Source organism: Thunnus albacares, chromosome 5 (assembly GCF_914725855.1).
Source record: "Thunnus albacares chromosome 5, fThuAlb1.1, whole genome shotgun sequence".
Classification (NCBI taxonomy): domain Eukaryota; kingdom Metazoa; phylum Chordata; class Actinopteri; order Scombriformes; family Scombridae; genus Thunnus; species Thunnus albacares.
This window is the reverse complement of record NC_058110.1, coordinates 8,183,468-8,207,136: the sequence shown is the minus strand read 5'-3', so window position 1 is coordinate 8,207,136 and position 23,669 is coordinate 8,183,468. Positions and strand designations below refer to the sequence as shown.

The window sequence follows — 23,669 nt, the reverse complement described above, 5'->3', positions numbered from 1 at the left end:
TCTTAAAGGAAAGTATTACTCAGACCAGAGATGTTTTTTACAGATTGTTCAAGAAGACAATGACAACTGTCATATTAGCCTTCATTTTGCATTTTAATATACAGCACATGTATTTTTAATCTATGTAACATGGATTCCAAAATTTGCAGGATGTGAAAATCAACATAGAAAATGTTAAAACATTTAATAAATGCACCATTATGAGATAAACACACATGAATAAAAAGAAATAAATAAGCATTGCATAATAATTTGATAAATTACTAAAATTCAGCTCATTATTATAAAATGTTATTTCATCATTCTGCTTTTCTTAATTAGTTTTGCTATTATTGTAATCAGTTAATTTTATTATAGATTCTTTTTTTCAAAAATGCCCTTTTTCAAAAGTCTATTCTTATTTTACAACAGTATTTTTCCTATGAATTTTATTTCGTAATGACAATTTTATCAACAGTGGCATTGTCACCGCCCCCTCAACTTTCAGCCAATCACGTTCTCAGCCTGTCTCAGCTACTTCAACTGGCTAACGGCTAACTAGCTAGCTTTGTTGGCCACAACAACCAGATAAAGACTTAATTTCCGCAGAGTTGCATTTCTTTCCCTGAAGAACATATTTAGCTAGAATCAAAATGCTGCCGAGGCAACTCTAAATTAAGCATCTAGCTGCTGCTGCTGACATAGACCCTTCACTTTGACGTTGTAGTAATAATCCAAACTCACAAACCTGCTCAGCTAGCTAGCATAGGTAGGTAGCATGTGCTAGCCTCGTTAATTTAAATAAGAGGAGAGGTTAGTTTCTGTGTTTGCACTGAGTTTAAAAAAATAAGAATGATGGATTCACATTTCATTGTAATGAATTCATTGTATTGTTTCATTTATATTGATGTCTCTCATAATCTCTTAAGGGTCTTTTTCACAGCAGAGATTTTGCCTTGTCATAGTACTTGTACAGCACAGGTGCTCCTAGTAACATCAACGATTTATCTGTCCTATTTGAGTGTCCCCAATTAGTCAAGACAGTGTGACAGTGAGCCAGCATGAACAACATCAGGACCCTGAAACTGAAGCAGCTAAATGGAATTCAGCCATCATTCATTTTATTATTTACACCTGTAGTTTTCCTACTGTGACATGTCAGTATTTCCTGTGTGAAAAATTCCTATTTAATATTAAAGTACTAAACACTTGGGTGCTCCATAAAAATATAGTTAAAAGTGCATTATTTCCTCTTTTTCACATGGATGAAGTTGCCGTATAGTATCATGAATAACATATCATGTGTTGAAAGATCATCAATAATATATTATAGCAGATGAATGTTTCTTACAGTGGATCTCAGGTTGTGCGTGTCATGCTGTACCAAGCAGCTAAGCTTAACACCTGCTTTTCCCAGGGACAGCGCTACTGTCTCCAGGGTGAAAGGATCCTGTCATAAAACGGCCTGGGTGAATGTGTGCGGGTGTGTGTGTGTGTGCACATGAAATACTATGTTGTGTCTCTGCACTTATGTGGGTGTGTGTGCCGACTCTCTTTCCAAGGGAAGTGGCTTTTATCCTGTGTCCGTTCAGTGCAGCCACTTGGTCAAAGAGCAGTGAAAGGGACACTATTCCCTCCAGCAGCAGTAGACAGAGAGCCCCTTCAGCACACCGGAGGGGCTGAGAGAGAGACCCTCTGTGTCTGCATGTGAACTGAGGGGAGAGAGATGGCCATTGACCCTAAAGAAGGCGACGGAAATGGAGAGGGGCCAAGCATGTGTACATCTGCCTCTCATAATATTAGCGCTTTTAGCAATCTAACCGTCTAAGTGGGAACACACAACCAGCAGCTACACTGTATGTGGATGTACTCACTGGATGTAAACATGGACTGGAAGTGATATGAGGGGTGAGATCACACCTCCAGTTTGTTGTGTTAAACCTGAACCAGAGTGGAAACATGCTTCAGGCTAGATATTTGTGTTTGGTGTGTTTTGACAGCGGCTGTTAGGTTCACACTCACGGTAGTTTGTTATTGGAATTTTGGTCACCTGTCGTCCCATCAGAGATTTAATTGGCAGACAAGGGTCTAAAGAAGTCAGAGTCCAGTCGATGTAACTTCAGCTGAGCATAATTTAAAAAAAAAAAAAGTAAAAATGAGAATTGTGATTTTCTTGTGCTTGGCTTTCCAAGTTTGAGGAGCTGCTGGTTATCACATTCATCGCCTGTAATAGAGCACAGTCACACCAGCATTTTTAGCAAAATTGTGAACCATAATCAATAATCAGCAGGTTCTTTTTTACAGTCTAAGGTTGCTTTCAAACCTGACTGGCTGGTGTGGGTGAAAGTAACTCAGGTGTGTGTTGTTGGGTTTATTTGGGCTGATACGAAAGCTATCAATCAAACTCTGGTGTGGAATAAACAACTGGACCAAGACCGCCTGTAAAGGGCTTGATATACTTCCTATTGAAGTCAGGTGCTTTTTTGTGTGGTTTGAAAGCAAAGCAAGTCAACCACAGGATTCTGAAGAATTGAAAGAAGAATTGAAACCACTATTGAATCATTTTCTGATAATGGGCTGTCAAGAAAGCAATCTGTAGCCTATATTGTATATTTATGCATGCAATATCATCTGTTTACCATTATGACACATATGCACATCCTATGCCTCAATAAAAACTGAGTGAAACGAAAGCAACTTAGTGACACATGTAGTAGTCACCATCCCCCTGTAATATTAAAAAATGCCTCTTTATTGAACAGTTTTTACCTTTTCATCAATATTTGATATATGTGGTCCAGTTGCAGTCTTGACCAATAATTCTCATAATCAGTTATTTCTTTGTGAGCTTTTTGTGACACCAAAGAAGATAAATAAACACATACGGCGCAGCAAAGTGCAGCATTACTTGCTGTCGGTCAGAATTTGATTTCCCCTCTTGGGTCCATGTAGATGATGATGCAGAATGACAGTCGTCAGTCCAATGAATGATTTATCAGTCAGTCAATTTGACCTCATGTTCACTCCTCTTGGTTTGTTTGTAATAAACCAGTGTGTACATGAAGAGGACCAGAACTAAAAGGCAACTATGTGTCCTCTTCCCGTGGCCTACACCAACTGAATCAACCTACAGGTGTGAAAGCATCCCTAAATCAGCTCTCCTCTGCTTCTGTGTAATTTAACTTTAGTAAACTTTAACAAGCTCATTTACACCGTTGACAAAATGCCATCTTGAGAATACTAACCTTTGAGTGTACGTAGAGAAGTGGAAAGTCCAAAAACGAAGGAAGTCATCACATAAACTGTGTTTCACCATTCTATTAAAAAAACAAAAAACAAACACTCAGCCGATGAGAAGCAATGCTAGTAGAGCATCCCCTTTTCATATTTTGCCACAACCAATGGTAGTGACTGCAAGACCTGCAAGTTGTCACTTAAGCTGGATCTATTGTGAGGGGTTAACTGGAGTTATGCCGTAGATATGTATGGTGTAGGTCATTTACTTTGTGATATAAGGCCACGATGGCCTTTGAATTGAAGAGACAGAGTGGCGATCGCTGTGAGCAATCTGTAGCAGTGGAAACGACTTTGCAAGATGCGTATTACTGAGAAGGAGAGGACTATGGAGTCTTTCTTCAACATCCTTAATGTTATTTTCACTATCCACACAATAAAGGCACCAAGAATTGCATTTTCAAGCTTTTCAATATTGTTCTCAGTGAAATCTATCAGTCTCATGAACTTCACTGAAACACATAAGCCAACTCTTTCCATTTCCTACTTTTAAATCAGCTCCAAGTGTTTACTGGATAATGTTCTTGCCTGTTCTGTATCTTCTCACTGATAGCCTGTGTGTGGTCACTGAAGGCCTTGCTGATCTCAAGCAGACTCCCTGCTACTCTCTCAACTGTGCTCTCTGGATGGGATCCACAGATGCTAGTGTTGCAGAGTCTGGGGCCCGAGGCGAGACGCCAGCCAACCCACCAGAACATAACAATGCAAGGCAGTGCTCTATGGCTCTGAGCCAATGTCCCCCACTGTCCCGCCGCTGCTGACCCCACATATTTTATGGGGTCTTAGGCGTTCAGTGGGCTGTCACGGCTCATTAGGAGCTTTAGAAATGAACTTGCACAGCAGAGTCTCTCAGTGATTAATAAACATGGACAGAGAGAGAAAGCGAGACAGATAGGAATGGTTAGGGCAAAAGTTCACTGATGAGACCACGTTCTGAGAAGTTTATAGAGGTCTATAAATACACTTGTTGGCACACACACAGAAACACACACATTTCTACTACTGTTGATTGGGATGGTCTGGTCATCCTTGTTCATCTTTCTTCATTCATCATCTTTATTCTGGTTTTAAGTTGAGACTTTTAGTCAAACTGCTGTTTCAGAGGCTTTTCCACAATGACTCACTAGTTTATGTTTATTTATATCCGGGCCTGCATATGTACTCCATAGTTGCTTTGTGATCACTCTGTCCCCTCCCCAGTTCAGCTGACAGTCTAATGGTCTATGTAGGTTATTTATAGGTTGTTGGACTGTGCCCCATGACCAAACATGCTGCATACCTGACACAACTGATGAACTCTGGAGATTATTGGTGAACAGCATGAGAGAAACCGTATGGGCCAGATGTAGTGAACACAGATGGACCCCTATGATCCAAACTCGTCTACATAATGGATTTGTACTTGTTATTAGCTTAAAAACTTAATTATTATTTAAGTATGCTTTTGATTTATGCCACTGAAAATGCACAAACTTCCTCCAAGACTCACTTACAAGTTTAAATTAGTTGATGGATGATGTGAAGATGTCACATAGCCTGAAAAGGCCACAGATGTCGAGGGAAATATCCAATATTGGACTTCCCCTCTTTTCTTTTACATCAACCAGTGCTGTATTTCTAATGTCTCTGTTCTTCCACTCATCCCACACCACAGTCATACAGTCTGATCTCATGGTAGCTCATAGGAAGCCATCATTGCTGGCTGGTAAGAGGAAGTTCCCATGGCGATGGGGTCACCGTAGGCTATAAATATGTTGACCGCAGCATGTTGGCCGGTCAAAGAGCAGGTGAGGACGAGAAGCAGTGAGAATTTGTCTAGAGTTGTTCCCAGGCTCTCTGTGTTACAGCAGCTGGGCAGAAAATATACAGCGAAACTGAAAGTTTTTAGTCAGGGTACTTTTCAGTTGTAATTCAAGAAAATTGCTGATTAAAGATTTGCTTTAGAGAGTATGTAATTATTATTAACATGCTGATGTTTAGTATGTGTGATTATCATTTACCATCTTAGATTAGTGTGTTAGCATGCTAACATTTGTCAGTTAGCACTAAAGTCAGTAGGCTTAATGCCTTGCTGACCATTAATGACTGTATAAAATTCATAGTCATTAGTCTGGACCAAAGTGGTGGACAGACAGACAGATATTGTGTCCTTAGAGTTACGCTGATAAAAAGATGTATAAAAAGATTACATATGAGGGCTGTAGCAGATTTGACTCAATTAAACATGAGGCACAAAGAATTGGTTTGTTTTATATATATTTTTCATAAAGACTCTCTGTCTCAAAGGACTGTGTGGATTTTCAGCCCTGTTTAACACACTGTAATGGCAATTCCTCTTCACATACACACTTACTCCCCTTAAACCCTTTGACAGTGGGCGTGGAGGTTATTACTTATTATACTTCTTCTTCTGCTCATGAATAAGTAAAGAGCAGGCCTGAGACACACTCAACCACTTACCAGACACGTACTAAGACACATGCACCTGCTCCTGGATGGCCCGTGGTTATGCACACAGACACACACACACACACACACATCCACACCCGGACACACACACATGGATTCCCAGTCTCCTCCCTTTCAACTCCACTTGTCTTTGTCCTGATTGCAGCCCCAGGGGGTAGACAGTTAGGTGAGATGGCACTGCATATCTAATGTCTCAGCAATGTATTCACATGTCAAAGTAATGGTGCACAATATTGCATATTTTTCTACATCACACCCTTATATAGCTTTCATTTCTTTCTGTCATTATGCAGAGTGTTGGGGCATAAATAATACTTGTCAGTGCTGAATTTCAATTCAAATAATGATCCTTGTATCTGTCTCTTACAAATCCTCAGTTTAAATCATGCTTCATACACTATGGTGAACAGGGGTTATTTATTTATTCCTATGTGACCTTTCTCCGTGAGGTCAGTGAAAGGTCTGCGGAACCTGTTCAATAATTAAAGGGGTTTTAGCACAAATGGGAAGGCTCTCAGTGTCCACAAACCACTCTCCTTAGAGGTGTTGAGTGATGGCTGTGGAGATGGGAAATGAGAGTTGTTGTTCTGAATCCTCCAGCTGTAACGGATACTGTGACTGCTGGTGTTTTGATCCCAATGAAATCCCTCTGCACAGAGTAAAGCTATCAACACTATGGGAGTAATCGATGTGGTCACATTTGGATGAATAATGTGAAAAGAGAATCATTTTGAGGGAACTTCTGTCTACCTCCGAGTTATGTTTCTGCATCTGTTTGTCTCTTTGTGTCTCTTACTACACTTTGTGAACAGATGTTAGTAATCATTCTTTATGGTGTTAATATTCACAGACAGAGAAGACAGGAATGGGATATGATTCCAGGTGATAAGGCGGAGGAAGTCTTCAGCTTAACAAAGAACATCCATGGTGAGATGTTATTCCCAAAAGTATACTTGAACCTTGAAAACTGTATTTAAAGGATAAGGCTGGCAATAGTCTATATTTTTGTTAGTGTCAACAGATGAAATCAAAAGATCACAACCAGCAGTGCATTCTCTCAATACTTTCAGACTTCCCGAGCCTGTCTGTGGCACTCAGTACCAAACCCATTTGTTCTATCTAAGTATGTACATCTTGGACAAACTGGTCTTGAATATACTTTCCTTTTAAATAATGCCAAAATAGCTTTCTTAACAGCTGGGCACTTTATTTTTAGCAAATGTTACCCAAGCAGGAGTACTGCATTTGTTAGTAGGTGCTATTTTCAGTTGCAGATTTGGGGCGCTGGTGTGTATTAATGCCACCAGGATGCTTTATGCGGGATTGATTCAAAATAAACTACAGTGCCTGAGTTCATTGTAATGAAGGAATATGTCATCTCTATGGCAGCTATCAGGCTTTATAGTAGGGATGCACGATATTATCGGCACGTCATCAGTATCGCCCGATAAAAGCTCTAAAATGAAATATCGGCATCAGCCATTTCTGCTGATTATGAGAGGCCGATTTGTTGCCATGTCCTCAATGAAAACTCTACTGCTCCACCCACTTGGCAGGTCCATTAAAGTTTTAAGACTTCCTAAATTCTTCCTTCATATATTGTCTTTCTTGATCATACTTAGTACAATCTATGCTTGCATGCATAATAGTCTCCTCAGCCGTCTGAAAAAAAATATTGCATATATCAGTATCGGTGCATATATATCGGTATATATGCACCGATGTGAATTGGACATATCGGCATATCGGATATTGGCAAAAAGTCCAATATTGTGCATCCCTACTTTATAGACAATACTTGTTAGTAGGATCAAGTCATTATTGGTTTTGGTCTTTTCATGGGATTTGTTGACAATAAGAAAAGCAGAGTTTAATATACTCTATCAGAGATGAAGTGAATATCAATCTGTGTTTGTAGGTAAAAGTACATGATTTTTAGTCAGGGCTTTGAATACTGTATGAGCATTTTCTTGCTAGCTTAAATCCTAAAGAAGGTCTCACCACTTCTTAACATTTATCTCTACCTAAATCTAAGCTCTCTAAAACTCTTAAACTGTACTAAACTCAACTCTATGGAAGGGCTTTTAGTCTTATTAAATGTTGATGTTTAACTCAAACATCTGCCAGTGTAAGCCTCTAACCCTGCTCTGTTTTATCCTCAGAATATTTGCCATGCTACATGGGAAGGCTCTGAACTCCACCCTACTCTTGCTCTTCATCCTCATCATCTTTGTCACTGCCAATGGTCGCTCTTACCCCCGTTTTTCCCGTAGTGACTCTGAATTCCAGCACCTGGTGCTCCACCCGGACCCCTCAGTGGGGACGGTGTATGTGGGGGCCAGGGATCACCTCTTCCAGCTGGATGGATTGGATGGACTCCGGCTGGAGCAAGAAGAGACAACCGGTCCCGTGAGCGACAGCAAAGAATGCCTTCCCCCGGTCACTGAGTCCAACTGTCCCCAGGCCAGGAGAACCAGTAATCACAACAAATTACTACTGGTGGATCCAAAGGCGTTGGAGTTGATCACCTGCGGCAGCGTCCACCAAGGCACCTGCCAGAAACGCAGCCTGGCATCGATCAAGAAAGTTCTATTCTCCACCGAGAGGCCTGTGGACACACAGTACGTTGCAGCCAATGATCCGTCAGTGTCAACCGTGGGGCTGGTGGTGGGGCCTCGCGGCGGGGAAAAGACTGTGATGTATGTGGGAAGGGGCTATACTGCCAGTCACCCGCCCATCTCCACCCGCCACCTTTCATCAGAACCTGTGTTTTCCTATGAGGAGACAGCGAAACTGGCCGTAGCTGGGCGTCTGTCGGAGTATGACCACCATTTTGTGACAGCATTCACACGCCGCACATATGTGTACTTCTTGTTCTACCGCCGTGACATCAAGTCCGCATCGAGGGAGTACCGGACCTATGCTGCCCGAGTGTGCCTGGATGACACATCCTACTATTCCTATGTGGAAGTTCCTCTTGTCTGCCGATCACCATCCTCTCCCTCCAGGACTTACAACCTGCTCCAGGCAGCCCAGGCAAGTCTATGCATGAGTACATGAGTTCTTAGAAATACTTGCCTAGACGGGATCAGCAACTCAAAATTTAGTTGAATTTCTTTGCTGTAACAATTTCACATATCAGAGTGTGTGACTTTCAGATCATGCTTTCAGAAATGTTTTAACATCAGAATTACACTGACGCTGGCTGTGTTGAACTTTCCTGAGTTTTTCCCACGCCTTTGTTGCAACAGGTGGGACAAGGTGCAGGACGGGAGGGCAAGGATCTGCTGGGAGTCTTCTCCATCCGCAGCAGCTCCACAAACAACAATCCCTTGGATGCCTCAGCTTTGTGCGTTTACCCTCTGGATGAGCTTGACAGACACATCGACTCCACCCGTGATCTCTGCTACACCCAGGATGGAAGGGTGGAGGGAAGAGGAGAGGTGGCCTACATAGAGTACGAGGTCAAGTCCAGCTGTGCCAACCTGCCCCTGGTAAGGACACAGCATATAGAGGAAGCTTTGTTTTTGCATCTTAGCATCAACATCAACCTGATGTTGATACTGACCTTTTCTCTGATGGAAGAAAAGCAAATAATTTGACGCTATGGGATTTTAAAACAAGGACTTTGTCAATAACATGCTGATATGAGACTCAAATTACTGTTACTCTCTGCTCTGCTTAGTAGAATTGCATACTACAGTGTTTTCAGCTCCGTGTGCTTGTTACAGAATGGACACTGGCCTTATAGTACATACATTAGGGCTATCCATCATTATGAATCATTTCCTGCTCACTTTATGTACCTGAGGTTTATTGACTCAATTGGTTTCAGTGGTTAGAGAAAGACAAAACAGAGCAAACTACAGCCAAGTAACAAAGGATGCCTGGATTAGCGAGATTATAAACTGAATAACAGGAAGGAATGACGTATTTTTAGACAGACAAGCCTTGTAATGAGGTCCTCATTGAAAAGCCCAGAGCTCCCAGATGCCCCAGGAGTAGCTTTGCCCAGCTGCAGCCCTCCAGTGACCCCCTCTGCTGTCCTGCAGCCACTCAGGTCCTGCCAGCCCTCAGAACCATTTAATGGGATCGTTAGGGATCAATAAACCAAACTAACCCTGAATCAGCTGTGCTGCTGCTTAATGAGCTCTGACATGGAAGGATAGGAGTTCTTTTGAAACTCACTGACATGAGATGACAGAGAAAGAGGAGGGGGGATAGAAACAAGGGAAGAGAAATACTGTGACACAGAGAGTGACGGGGAAAAAGAACAAAACAATCTAGAGGGTAAAAATGAGATGCTAGAAGAAAGAGAGGAAGAGAAACATGCATTAGATCATAGTTCCCCATAAAAAAAATGATAACCCATCTTATTTTTTTAATAAATGAACTCTGAGGAGACTGAAAAAAGATGTCCCATTCTACCTCCTCCTTCAGGGCCAATTATCTAAGGCCAGAGCTTGGAAACCGGAAAGCAGGATTTGGAATGGTTGTTTTGCAAAACCAAGCAAGCGAGTTGGCTGTCTCTGTATGAGTCCACTGTAATCTATGGTGCAATCCTCTTACGATGAATTAAGAGGATTCAAAGGCTCTGAGGCAATAGCAGGAAAGAATGGTAGACTGGTTGAAAAGACATGAATGTGAACTTGTTAGTCTGATGCTTTAAGTGTTGGACATATCACGACAAGGGCGCAGGTTTGGTTTTAACTATAGTAGGGACTTTTTTTTGTCAGACAGCCAAAATAATTGTGTAATTGTGTACTTGCTCTGAATCACTCATTTCTTTTTCATAGGCACATGTGCTCACACACGTACACACATAAAGAGCCTGTCTCTGCAAAATACTTACTTTACTGAATATGCATTTGCTGAACTTGTATCATGATTTTTTCTCTCAGTTTTATTTTATTGATAGACTACTTAACTAAAAACCTGAGACCAAAATAAATATTTAAGAATGGCGTTAAATGTTACAATAAAAAAAAATGCATAGGAACCTGTAGGTAATGTACTGCTCTGTTTAAACCAACTAGCTGCTGTGAGGCTTTCAAAGCTCACCTGAGATTCTGTCCTTTCAGTTTGTGGATTTGGGCGACACAACTCAAGAGTTTCATGACTAGAGCCACAGCAATGCTCAAACCTATCTTTAAATCATCTCAAAAACTTGTATTTGTATTATTTTACATTCAACTCTTGAACTTATGGCTAGATCTTTCACTATGATATCAGAGCTCATCTGAGAGGCTGCAGCCCACCTGTCTGTGTGTCGCTGTGCTGCTCAGGCTGCTGCTGACAGGACTTTCGGACAGGCTATGGCTCATTTAGCTTAGAAATAATGTTCATGTCTTAATGACACATATGCAATAATAACTCTGCTCATGACTCATGGAAAAGGGGAAAGATGACATTAATTAGTAAATATTTCTCTCACTAATTTCAAAGATTAATGTTTGGATTGATTACAGAACATTCTTATTAAGTAAGCTCAACTGTTACTGACACTTTGGTTCTTCTTTAAAAAGGACCAGATGTCTTAATTTGCTTTTGGGAGGAATTTTCACCAACAGTATTTACAGTAACCTGGCAACTCTCCAGAGATCTAACCTTTAACATTATGTGGAGTTAATGTGGCCTTCCTTACCCAAATCCACACCCATTTATTGTGATCAATAAAACAAGAATCATCTTTACAAGTGGTGGGTGCTGTTTCCAGTAAAGTAATTTTGGATGCATTCAGTTCAGATGAATACAGAAAATCGATGACAAAATGACAGTAATAAAACGGTCTGTTTCATGTTGACTAAACTCTCTGTCACGGTCATATGTTGTAGAATACCCTTAAGGCGTATCCCTGTGGCTCTGACCACACCCCAAGTCCAATGGCAAGCCGGATGGCTCTGGAAGCTAAAGCCGTGTGGCACACCTCGGCTGCCCTTCTCACTGCTGTTGCTGTCAGTGTCAGAGAGGGACACAGCATCGCCTTCCTGGGAGACTCCAAAGGGATTCTTCACAAGGTAGCTCTTCATTGCATGCACTGTTATACTTATTTTGTTTTGTTCCAGTTTCTTTAGGCCTGCCCCAGCATGCACTGGGTGGGAGGCAGGGAGTTGCCCTGGACACATCACCAGTGCATTACTGGGATAAAAAGATCTGTGCATCATGGAAATATTTGGGGCCATTAGGCAATGTTTTATTAAGGCAGTTTCCTAATTTTGTGTTAGGACTTGCTTGATACTTTGATCCATACAGTGCAACAATCAGCCCTGCCCATCTGGCTGCTACCGTCTAGTCCTTTAAAGGATGCCTATGAATCGTTTCCCAGCAAAGCAAACACACCTTATACCAGATAAAACATTTGCAACCAATTTCAGAGATTTTTTTTCTAAGTCTATGCCAGCTCCCATATACTTCTACATCGCTATGTGACTACAGCTTGAAGATTCCAGTCATTCCGACATTCACAGTGTTCCAACATACACAGACTAGCATACCACCATGATCCCATGCTTAATACATTTGCTTTTTGTTCTGTGGACTGCGGTATGTGATTGTTGGAGACTACAACTTCATGCATTTTTGAGCTAATGCTTTAAAGCAGTGATACCCTTTTCAAGTTTTTGGGAATGTATTGCCCAGAATATTTTTTTGGTGTCTCTGCTTTGTTTGTGAAGGTCTGAGCACTGCTACATTTGTCTTTAATGTCCAAAAATTGGTGTATATCACCAACTTTAGAGCAACATCTACATGGATGAGCTACTTTAGATGTGGGGTTCTAGATAAGAGGATTGCAGACATAACTCTGCTGTGAGGTATTTGTGGGGTGAGTAATGGTCTAGCAGGTCCGTTTTGCTGTGTGTGAGTGTGTGTGCGTGTGCTTGTTTGATGTGTGTGTGAAAAAGGGAGAGTGAGACATAGAGTCAGACATAGTACTTTTAGGTGGCAGATCAAAGCAGTACTCCATGTAGCCATGTGAAGTAAGCTATTGTAACAAGATTATCGTATCACAGCAGGAAAAATTCCAGAGCATCCAGATACCGGACTGTGTGTGTGTGTGTATGTGTGCGTGTGTGAAAGCCCGCAAATGGTAGCCCATTTTTGACTTCAAACTTGGGGTGGCCAGTCTAACTTGGATCAAATATACTCACCAACTCGATTTCAATGAAGGTGCAGACAATCTACAGAAGTGTCTCTGTTGGGGTGAAAGAAATAGTTTGACATTTTGGGAAATACACCCCCTCGCTTTCTTGCCAAGAGTTAGGTGAAAAGATATTGATATCATATTAAATATGAAGCCACAGCCAGGAGATGGTTAGCTTAGCTTAGCACAGACATAGAAAGCAGTGTGAAGCAGCTATCAACCAACACAGTCACCAATTAGCATGTTTTATCTTGTTTTTTTAATCCTTAAAAAAACCAACGTATAAAAAAAAAGAGTTGCAGCGTTATGGGAGGTTATGTGCCTGAGCACTGTTTTTTGTATGAATTAAACAGATGTAATGTGTTGGTGAGCTTTAGAGGTGCTTGTACGCAGATTCTTTTACCTTTGGACAGAGCCGAGCTAGCAGCTCCTCGCTCCAGCTTCATACTGTATTTAACAGACAGATAAAAGAGTAGTATCGATCTTTTCATCTGACTCAGAAAGAAAGCAAATAGACATATTCCCCAAATTTTTGAACCAAAGAGGAGTCATGTGGGGAACTCATCTAAATCACTGCAATGTCTTTTAAAGCTGCTAAACTTTGCTGCTAAATATCTGTTTTACAACCGTTGTAACATTCCACACAGACCTTGTTATAGAATTTGATTATTAGTATATAAGAATGCATTATAATGCATTCTTTACTAAATATGACATGAAAAATTACAAATGGCATAAATATGTAAATGACCAAGCATTTCTGAGGAACTTCTCATGCCATTATGTGTTAAGTGCATCCTCTTAATGGGACAACAGATTCTCCATTCTGTTTACAGTTATCAAGTGAGAGCCTCTTGGAAAGAGGATGAAAACCTCTGCTAATAATCTCATTAACATGAAGTAACATGAGAGTTTGAAGGCCTGGGAATCACTTAAGCCGGAGGTGTCTTCCTGTGCTTCATATTAGATTTGACTGTGTGGTAATCACATTCATCGCCACTTCTGCTGCGATCCTGCACAAGTGTGATTTGATTTGTGTTTGAGTTGCAAGCTGAGGAAAATATACCTTTTGTGTTAGTTTCTTTTTTTTTTGGTCAGCCCTTCATTTTAGTCTTGCAGTGTGAGGAATATACAATGTTGGTATATCTCATATACCACAACTTCTAAAGTGTCTGCTCTTTTTCTGGTGTATTTCTTCAGGTATATCTGGACCAAGATGGCCAAGTGGAGGTATATGCGAACACAACCATCCAGCCCAACTCGCCCATTAACAGTGACCTTATACTGGACCAGAATGGAGCACACATCTACATCATGACCAAAACTACTGTAAGTCTTAAAGATGCTGCAGTAGTACACTAGACAGTTGTAAGGGGTAAATGTCATTATCTGTTTAAAAAAAATAATACAGTATGTGGAATCCAGCAGATTAGTTGCTTTCACAGGTTTCATGTGTGAAACTACTCAACAGATGTGTAAACAGCCGTAGCCTTTTTGGTGAGCCTGTCCATTCAACCGCTCACCCAGATGTCTCCATACACGAGACTGAACATGGCTTGTCATTCATTGTCAGACAATTTATCGTTTGTCAGAGTTTTTCAGGCTTTGATACTTCCTCAAGCTGTGTCTCTCTCACAGAAAAAGAGGATAAAAGAATAAGAGGCAAAGAGCATTAAAGAAAACAGAGGCCAGCTGGCTGTCGAGGTCAAAGGTCACTAACCCCACTGTGATGGGTACAACAGTCAGCAGGAGGTGTAAGGTCGGCTATAACAATGGTATTGATCAGAGAAAGTGGCCTCCATTGTGTTGGCACACTCCCTACAGAGTGTCTGTGTGGGTAGCTATAGATGCTGATGAATGGTTATGGGAAACTGCTGCTCTATACATCAAGTGGGCCATCACACTTCAAGACCACAAGACATCTTCATCCAAATGTAGAGCTGCAGCCACATGTAAATATCAAATAACTTGCATCTGAAACAATGTGAGTATTATTACTTTGGGGAAAAAATAATATTTTTTATCATAACCAATATTTCTCTGACTAAATAATGCCAAACTAAACCTACATGAAGGAGCAAAATGTAAGAGACAGATAATTATGGAACCAACTCATTACTATAATATTGTATCATTCATAAAAGGATTTTTTACCTGTAACCTTAGATTTATAAACGTTTTTTACAAAACAGCTGTTTCCATGAATTAGCTTTCAAACTTAATTGTCATGTTAAAAAGACTCAGCTAGTGTTAACATATCTAGCTAGCTGAATAACTGTGAGCTAATGGCGTGGTTAATTTAAACTCATAGCGCTGGCAAAGCTAACCAAGTTCATGACTGCTAACTAACATTTTGTTGCAGTCAAGCTCATCCACTGAGATAGTAACAGATAATAACATTAACAGATAATATTATGGACTATGATATAATGTCAGTAACTGAAGAAAATTTTTGAAATTTAACAGACTATCTAATGAGAGGTTTGCTGTCTAAATATGTCTGTGGGCTAGTTTGCCTAATTTGAACTGGGAAGGTTGGGAGTGCTAATGTTTACTAGTTAAGATAGTCAACCTAGATAACATAAGGCTAGACTGCTTTTTCAGTGAGCTGCAAGAATTGCATTTTTACTTAAAACTTGTTTGGTCTAACCCTCCCTCCAAGCAAAAGAAATTAATTAATTGCCTTTAGCGATTCAGGTAAGCTAGTTAGCAAATTGAGTATGAAAGGAGTTGTTGTAAATGAATGATTACAAGTTATTTAACATCACCATGGCATTAAATATATGTTATATTATTATATTATATTAAGAAGAATTAAACAAAAAAGAGACCTACACACCAAAAGTGGAGGATAGTCTCAAAACAAGGTAGTGGTGTTTGGTGGTAGTTAACAGTCCTTTACAAGGGCTCATCCTTAATGATTTCTTTGGAGTGCTGTGAGAGTGAGAGTGAGCCTGTGAGTTTACAAAATAAAAGATATTGTTAATGCAGCAGCCCATTTAGATGGATTTCTACTTTATTAGATAGTCTGTTATACAGTAGAGACCAGCATGGTGGAATTGAGAGGATCAATACTAGTAGCATACCACTGCTATGCACCCGATTTACCACAGAAAGCAGTCTGAGTATTGGCCCTCACTTATATGTGATTTTCAGGTAGAGAAGCGTCCAGTGGCAGAGTGTGGGGATCACCTGGACTGTCAGTCCTGTCTGTCTGCCAAGGACCCATACTGTGGCTGGTGTGTCCTGGAGGGGCGGTGAGTCAGTGTGAAAAAACATGGAAAAAGTTGGGCTGTGGTGAATGTTTTCATGCATTCTTTTGGTCTTTACTTGTCTGTCGTACTCACAACTTCTCTGTGGTATTTCAGGTGTGGCCAGCGCTGGGAGTGCCAGCGAGGGTCTGTGAAGGGTCAGTGGTTGTGGAGCTTTAACCAGACACAGCAGTGCCTCAGTATCCAGCACCTCAGCCTCTACAACATCAGCCGCGGGGAGAAAACTGATGTAATATAGGGGGGCGGGGGGAGTGGGAATAATGCACTATAATTGTCTACTGTGTGCCTGTTATTGTCTTTCTTGACTCCATCCATCTCACAAAATGGATTTTTTGCTTTACAAAAATATTTTCTATTTTCTTGGTGGAGTAGGAACAAAATTAATCTTTGGTATCTAATTATCGGTTGAGTTGAACCAACAATGGATAGAGTCATAGAGCGACACTTCTATGTTTAGTTTTACATAATAAATAAAATATGCCACTTTTGCAGACAACAAAATAATTTATTTCTGCTCTGTTTATTTCCTTTTCCATCTTTTACATTGTTTTTCTTAATGTCCCTTCTCCATTCTTTCCCCCCTCCCTCAGATCACGGTGTCAGTAGAAGGCCTCCCCGGTCTAGGAGAAGGAGAGGCCTACTCTTGCTTCTTCCAGGACACAGAAACTCCTGCCACACTCACTAACACTGGTGTGATATGCCCCACCCCTGATGCCACAAGTCTGCCTCCCATTGACCATGGTGATGGTGAGCGTCACAGTATTTGTTCAGCATTGCTACACGATGGACCAATTCTTTTCTGCATATACAAAACATAAACCATGGTACAACAATGGCTGTTATTTTCCAAATCTCAATTGCAAGTCAAGTCATTAACAGAGCTAAATAAGAGTGAAAAATGCAGTATTCATTACAAACATAAGTCTTAATCGAAGTTTGTATTGTAGCAATCATGCCCTGAAAACTGGTTTGTTCTGATACAGAGTTTGTGATGGTGATCCTGTCATTGCGTTTCCTAAATGTGACGGTAGCAGAGACGGAATTCACCTTCTACAACTGTAGCTTGGTCCAGCAGCTCTCTGGACGCCGGCCGTGAGTACACGCACACATATCATGTCTCTCATCTGCTTGTAATCTCAACCTGTTCGCACATTGGATGTCTGAGAGTGAATTTTAACAAGCAAAATGTGAGGAGGTTCAATTCCAAGAAAAAGATGAAACATAGATAATGCAATGCTAGAGGGCTTCCAGACTTTTTCATTGTCACAATTTTTTTATCATTAATTATTTTCTTGTTCTGCCTTTACTCCTGCTGTGGGCTCTGCCAGATGCCATGGGTGTGTTAGCAGTCCCTGGGGGTGTAACTGGTGTATTCACCAGCATGTCTGCACGCACAAACACACCTGCAGCCAAGGAGTCACCATCTACAACCAAAATGTGAGTCCTCACGTAGTTTGAAAAGGGACGGTGCTTGATTGTTTTGAGATGCTGTTTATATGAAATAGATTTCAGGTGCAGAATATAATTCAGAAGGATGAGGTTTGTTTTGTATTAACAAAACAAACTTGATCCTTTGTTGATTCAGGTTTGTTTTTGTTCATTATTTTGCACCTTGAACCATGCTGTACATAGTAGTTTGTGCATGTTTGCTGTGTTTGGAGCATTTTTCCATTTTCAGTTTGTCTTTTTTATTATAGTTTTTACCACAAATCTTTTTTTTCACTTATAAGTTGCTTCTTAATGTATTTGTATACCCCTTTGTTTTATCCTAATTTTGTCTTCCCCTCACCTTTTTTCTTGTCCTCTCCCTTTCTTACTTGTTCACTACTCCATCATCAAGTTCAAACCGCCAACACCCACCATCCCACCACCCACCAGAAAACTGACCCCTTTACCTCCTACTGTCCTGACTGCTACAACAACAACAAAAACAACAACCATAACAACACAGCCACCACCCACAGAGACACCTACCCCTACCACAACAGCTGTCTCTTCAATTACCACCACAGTGACTCCACCCACCACCCCTAATGCTGAATCCACACCACCCATTACCCTGGCCGCAACTTCCCCCTTCATCAGGATCTTCACTCAGGCCACCACCATACACACAGATGTCAGCACCACAGGCGGGTCCCTCTCTGATGTGGAGGGAGCGACAGAGGGAGATGTTGGCACTACCAGAGGTTTTTCAGAGGATGAAAAAATTGGTGTTGATTTGATGATAGAGACTGAAATCGTAGATATCGCTGACGAAATTCCCCACACTACATTACCCAGTAGCACTAGTGGCCAGGTGGACTCTGACCTGAGTCTTTTAGAGCCATCTGGTGAAGTAGTGGGCTCTTCCTCTGATATAAGCTCAACCACCTCCAGCGAAGTTGTCATTTCAACAGACCTTTCTACCAGTAACCATAAGGAGGCCATTCCTCTGGCAGACTCTGAAGAGAATGACTCACCTCCGTGGTTGAAGGAGTGGGAGAAGCCAGAGAGAGAGGCTGACGTGTATGGGGAAACACTCCTACTTCCTACAACAGGTTCATTTGTTGCAGGCACCAGTGAAAAGTTGCTAATCTATACACAATCACCTGACACAGTTACTGACCCCAACTCTGAATCTTCAGCAAACTACCAATCAGATTCTACGACTGACTCTTATTTTCTGGTGAGTGCAGAAGCCATGTGTGCAGCTAGTGTAGAAATGTTTCCCCCGTAACACGGGAAACTATTGTTTTAGCAACTTTTAAAGACATTGAAGTGATTTAAATTAATTCCCTGCAGGACTATGTCAACTTTAAAAGGAACAGTTAGACATTGACATGAAGCTACAGCCAGAAGGTGATTAGCTTAGCTCATAATAAAGCCTGGAAGAAGGGGGAAACAGCTAACACCTACAAACACCTCTAAAGCTCATTAATTAATACATTATATTTTGTTTGTTAAGTCTGTATAAGAGAACCAAGCTAGCATATTTCTCAAAATGTTGAATAGTTCCTTTAAAATACTGCATAGGAAGATTAAAGCTTTAATCTGCAGTCAGTATATAAAACTACTATTGAATACTAAATACTACACTTCTTTTGTTCTTATCTTCAGTAGTTCTTCCGTCAACAAGAAAGGCAAATGATTGACACAAAATCAATGTAATCTCAGATGCTAGGATGAAACTCAAAGCAGTAACCTGACAGGTTTTATTGACTAGCCTGCCCTCTCCATGCCATTTCTGTTCACCTCATTCAATGCAAGCTGCAAATGTATTAATCCAGACCATGAATTTCCTCCTACAAATTCAGGAAAGTTGCTATCCCTGATCATACTTTGTTTATGACGTCAACTCCCTCCTTGTGTTTTACTTGTATGTCTAATATTTCATTGCTGTGATGTGTTTTTCTGTCAACGTTTGCATATTAGTTTAAGGTTTTCCGTCTCCCATTATATGTTGATTTATTTTTGAAAGAGAATTCACCTTTCTTTTATAGAATTAAATGATTATGTTAGCTATGTCAGAGCATGTTTTATATAGTATATGACCAACAGTATGTGGACCATCTCAGTTTGTCAAAAGGTCCAGGGGGGCAGTCTGACAGGCAAATCTGGCTTTGGTGGATGGGAGGAGAATGGAGTCTGCCCAGATACACAGTACCAAGTGTAATGTTATGCCTTCAAGGAATGATTATTTGAGGCTAATTTAATGAGTCGTGCTAAGGCCCTTAGTCTATGGTTCCAGTTTGGAAGGAACTAGAAACAGTCAAATGAAATGTCCATACAAAACAGTTTTGTGAAGATCTATGTGGAACAACTTGAGTGACCTGCACAGAGCCCTGACCTCAACCTCTCCAAACATCTTTGGTATGAACTGGAACATGAGCCAGGCTAAATTGCATAACAGAAGTACCTAACCCTAATGTCACTTGTTCCAACAAATGTTCAAACATCTAAGGGGAAGTCCATCTCAGACAAGCGAACTTTGTCTTAGCAGCCCGGAGCAACCTCATATAAATGCCCATAACCATGAAATGAGATATTCACAAAGCAGGTGTCCACATATTGTTGGCCATTTAGAGCAGATTCCATTTGCACGGTCTATAAAATACGGCTGCATTTTCTTTTCCATTATGTATAGATATTATAATGGTTAATAATGTGCCATCAGGAATGTCCGTGTGTGGAGAAAGTTCAGGATTCCTCTCTCCTTCCCGTCAATGTGGAGAGGAAGATCACTCTGGTGGGACACCACCTTAACCTGTTTCAGGTAATGTAACTGTCCATAGGAGTAGTGTAGTTCTACTCTTAAGCTGTTCATATCATGTTTAAGCAAAAAAAAAAACCCAACATATCCATCTTATACGTAGCTTCAGAATTCAAAGGTTTGGGGCTGGGATTTGTTTGAGGTCGTCATGGATAGGTAAGTCCTGAAGTTTCTTCACCAGCACTGAGTACATGGGCAGCAGTACAAGGGCAGCTTTGCTAACATATTCTGAAAAGTAACTGTCCGGGGATATGCATACATTTTCATCTAAATTCACAAGGATGTAAAAGCTTGTATTAAATGCTTTAGACCACAGGGACTTCTAATGCATACTGTGGTTTTGAATAGATTTTCACTGTCATAACAAAACGGACATTATTATGTGAGCGATTGTTCAAAAATCCATAGTGTGAATTGTAGCTTTTGCATTGACAGTGTGGTACTATGACAGTGGGAAAAAAAAGTTTGTACCACCAACTGTCTACCTACTGACATGGGTCAAATACAATAATTTGTAATATGTGTGTACTTAAAAGTATGTGGTATGTTCTTTTAGGATGAGAATTTGGAGTACGAGTGTGTGTTGGACATCGAGAATCAGTCAGTGGTGGTGGATGCTTCTGTGGAGCTGGATGCCACTCAGCAATCAGTCTTCTCTATCACCTGCCAACCACATCAGGTCAGACATTTCTAAATGTAGTGATTGAGCACAATGTTTTGAATTTTTTAGGCTACATGCTTCAAGTAGTGGTGGTGTCTGTTCTTTAAAGAACGGGCCTGTCTCTGAATTATTAGATGGATGAGCTTTGCCATATAGGCCAGAATATAATTGTTTATGTTCATTCACATAATCATCAATGTAATTAAATAGTGTTCAGAATTGTAACATTGTGGCTCTTGAATTTCCTTTGGATCAGGTTTCTGTGGATGGCAATCCTTTTTTTTGGTCTTTTGCAAGCAAAAGCATCTCTCAGGAGCTCACTATACATAATTTGAGTCACTATTCTGCAGCCACGATACAAAACATTGAGAACTGATTTGAGAATTTATCTGATTCTGTCTGTCTCAGTGGGATGGAGTAAACCTGAACCCATCTGGTACCATTCATAATGTTTGTAAATGTGTATAAATCAACAAAAAGAGCGGTCACAAACAACCGTATACTACATCAATAAACCAGACGCGTGCTATAATAACAAAAATCAATAAATTGCCTTCTCTTGATGATGTAATTTTGCGTTTGCATGAGTGTGTTTCATTAGCTCTCATAACCAATGTATCTGCAGATAATTTGACACATACTGTAACTGCTTTGCACATGGCTCTGCATAACATCACCTCATACATCTCATAACGTGCAGTGTTTATGTTGTATTGACTGTTAATTGCTGTTCGTGTTTCAGTATGCCTATTCTGTCTTGATGGAGGAATATGCAGCCATGATCAACGTGAGAAGAAAGAACAACTTTCTCATCGACAGCGCTGAGGATCTGTATGGTGGGGGCCAAGTTTATAGTATTTGTCTGTGAGAGATGATGAGATATTCTGTTTATATACAGAATGTGCAGTAGATTCAGTGTGTGCCACTACGTACATACTGTATGTTTGTTTGACATTAAAATAACGTTGCTTCCTCACTGACGTCCTCTCTTCCTCTTTTCAGTGACTCTGTTCAATTGTTCAGTTGGACGGTCAGACTGCAGTCGATGTCGCACTGCTGACCCCAAGTATGGCTGCGTTTGGTGCGGTGGCACTGCTAGCTCTCGCTGTATTTACCAGGACTCCTGCACTGATGAGATTAAACACATCTGTCCTGCACCTGTCATTCACTTTGTAAGAATTTCTTATCTTCCTTTGAACACTTTTTTGCCTTGATAGGAAAAAGTAAGAGGAATGGGAAGAAGGGAAAAGGTAGTAGAGGAATTCATTTCATAATAATTTTAATTTTTGTGTCTGTTATTTTTATCTCGTCATGACTGCTGGATTTTTTTTTGTGCAGTCTCTTTTATTCCTCATTTCTGTGTGACAGCTCATACGGGCAGACGGAACTCCTTTCATTCGGTTCAGTTCAGTTTTTATCGTTCTACATGAAAATTTAAGTTGCAGCAAGCAAATCAGACACATTCATCTCCTCTTCATCGTTCTGCAAGAGAGAGGAACCACTCCAGTTGAAACATGTCAAAACAAGACAAAAAACAGGAAGTGCAGGGAAAGAGAGACGGGAAATGACATGCAGCAAAGCTCCCTGGCCGCACCTGAAACGAGGGCGTTGTGATTCATGGTTGGCATCTTAAACGTCAGGCTATTGGGCACCATAATATTGTTTTGTGTCATATTCAAGTGACTAAACAGCAGTATTCACTGTATCTGCTTTGGTAATTGTGATTTGTGGCAAATAAATGAGGGAATTATTTCGCTTTATTTTCAGTCTAACTTAAAATACCATGAATCAAACATAAACCTGGTTTAATGAATCCTTGCAAACCATGAGCTGACTGTGTCATTACATCCTTACTGTACACCCATTTTTATGCCCTGCTGTAATGGTATCTGAGGCATTACAGTATATTAGATTGGTGCAGTCTGACTGTCTGTGTGTGAATTGTAATCTTGTATAACTCAAGTAGAATGCAGTATATACATTTCATACTTGATGTCTTGTGTTTCAGTTGGACCCTGTGTCCGGTCCTGTGGAGGGAGGGACAGTCGTGACTATTTCAGGCTCTAACCTCGGCCAGAGAGCTGAAGACATCCAGAACTCAGTCACAGTTGCTGGGGTTCCCTGCAGTGTAATCCACAGCAGATATGAAGTCTCCTCAAGGCAAGTCAACGTTACACCACAAAATGAACGGCTTGTAAAATGTTTTCTATGTTTCCTAGTTGTAACAGTTGTATGTTTATATCTTGTAGGATAGTGTGTGAGACTTCAAGCAGTGGAGGAGAGAAGAGCGGCCACGCCTCAGTCAAAGTGAGGGGAGGAGGACTCGGACTGTCGGCTCAGATCTTTAGCTTCCAGGTAAATGCAGCAACAGCCTGTATGTTTACATGCACAAGAAACCAGGATACACAGGAAAACAGTGAACATACGCTGGAGTGTGTCTCTAAACCCCTACCTTGGAAACAGTATTTCTCATATATGTGAAGTTAAATCAGGTCACTGCAGAAACCAGGCTATAACCTTTTACTTAGATGCATGTAAACTCACAGGATGACTACAGAAATTACTGCTACAGCCTGTCAGCAAGCCTCACTTTATGCTGCA

The 23,669-nt window shown here is 40.7% G+C and overlaps 1 protein-coding gene across 3 annotated transcripts in view; it reads left to right on the top strand.

Moving 5' to 3' along the window:
* LOC122982705 (plexin-B1-like) overlaps positions 1–23,669 on the top strand; it is a 65,330-nt gene that overhangs the window by 23,609 nt on the left and 18,052 nt on the right. For all 3 annotated transcript variants that reach the window (XM_044352202.1, XM_044352204.1, XM_044352203.1), the window contains exons 2-18: positions 6,593–6,669; positions 7,905–8,778; positions 8,994–9,236; positions 11,577–11,759; positions 14,084–14,212; positions 16,040–16,140; positions 16,252–16,384; positions 16,746–16,902; positions 17,139–17,247; positions 17,484–17,592; positions 17,996–18,823; positions 20,312–20,410; positions 20,964–21,086; positions 21,811–21,904; positions 22,071–22,240; positions 23,077–23,228; positions 23,318–23,423. In XM_044352202.1, the coding sequence (XP_044208137.1) occupies positions 7,915–8,778; positions 8,994–9,236; positions 11,577–11,759; positions 14,084–14,212; positions 16,040–16,140; positions 16,252–16,384; positions 16,746–16,902; positions 17,139–17,247; positions 17,484–17,592; positions 17,996–18,823; positions 20,312–20,410; positions 20,964–21,086; positions 21,811–21,904; positions 22,071–22,240; positions 23,077–23,228; positions 23,318–23,423 (3,600 nt within the window). In that variant the 5' untranslated portion in view covers positions 6,593–6,669; positions 7,905–7,914. The remainder of the gene's footprint in view (positions 1–6,592; positions 6,670–7,904; positions 8,779–8,993; positions 9,237–11,576; positions 11,760–14,083; positions 14,213–16,039; positions 16,141–16,251; positions 16,385–16,745; positions 16,903–17,138; positions 17,248–17,483; positions 17,593–17,995; positions 18,824–20,311; positions 20,411–20,963; positions 21,087–21,810; positions 21,905–22,070; positions 22,241–23,076; positions 23,229–23,317; positions 23,424–23,669) is intronic.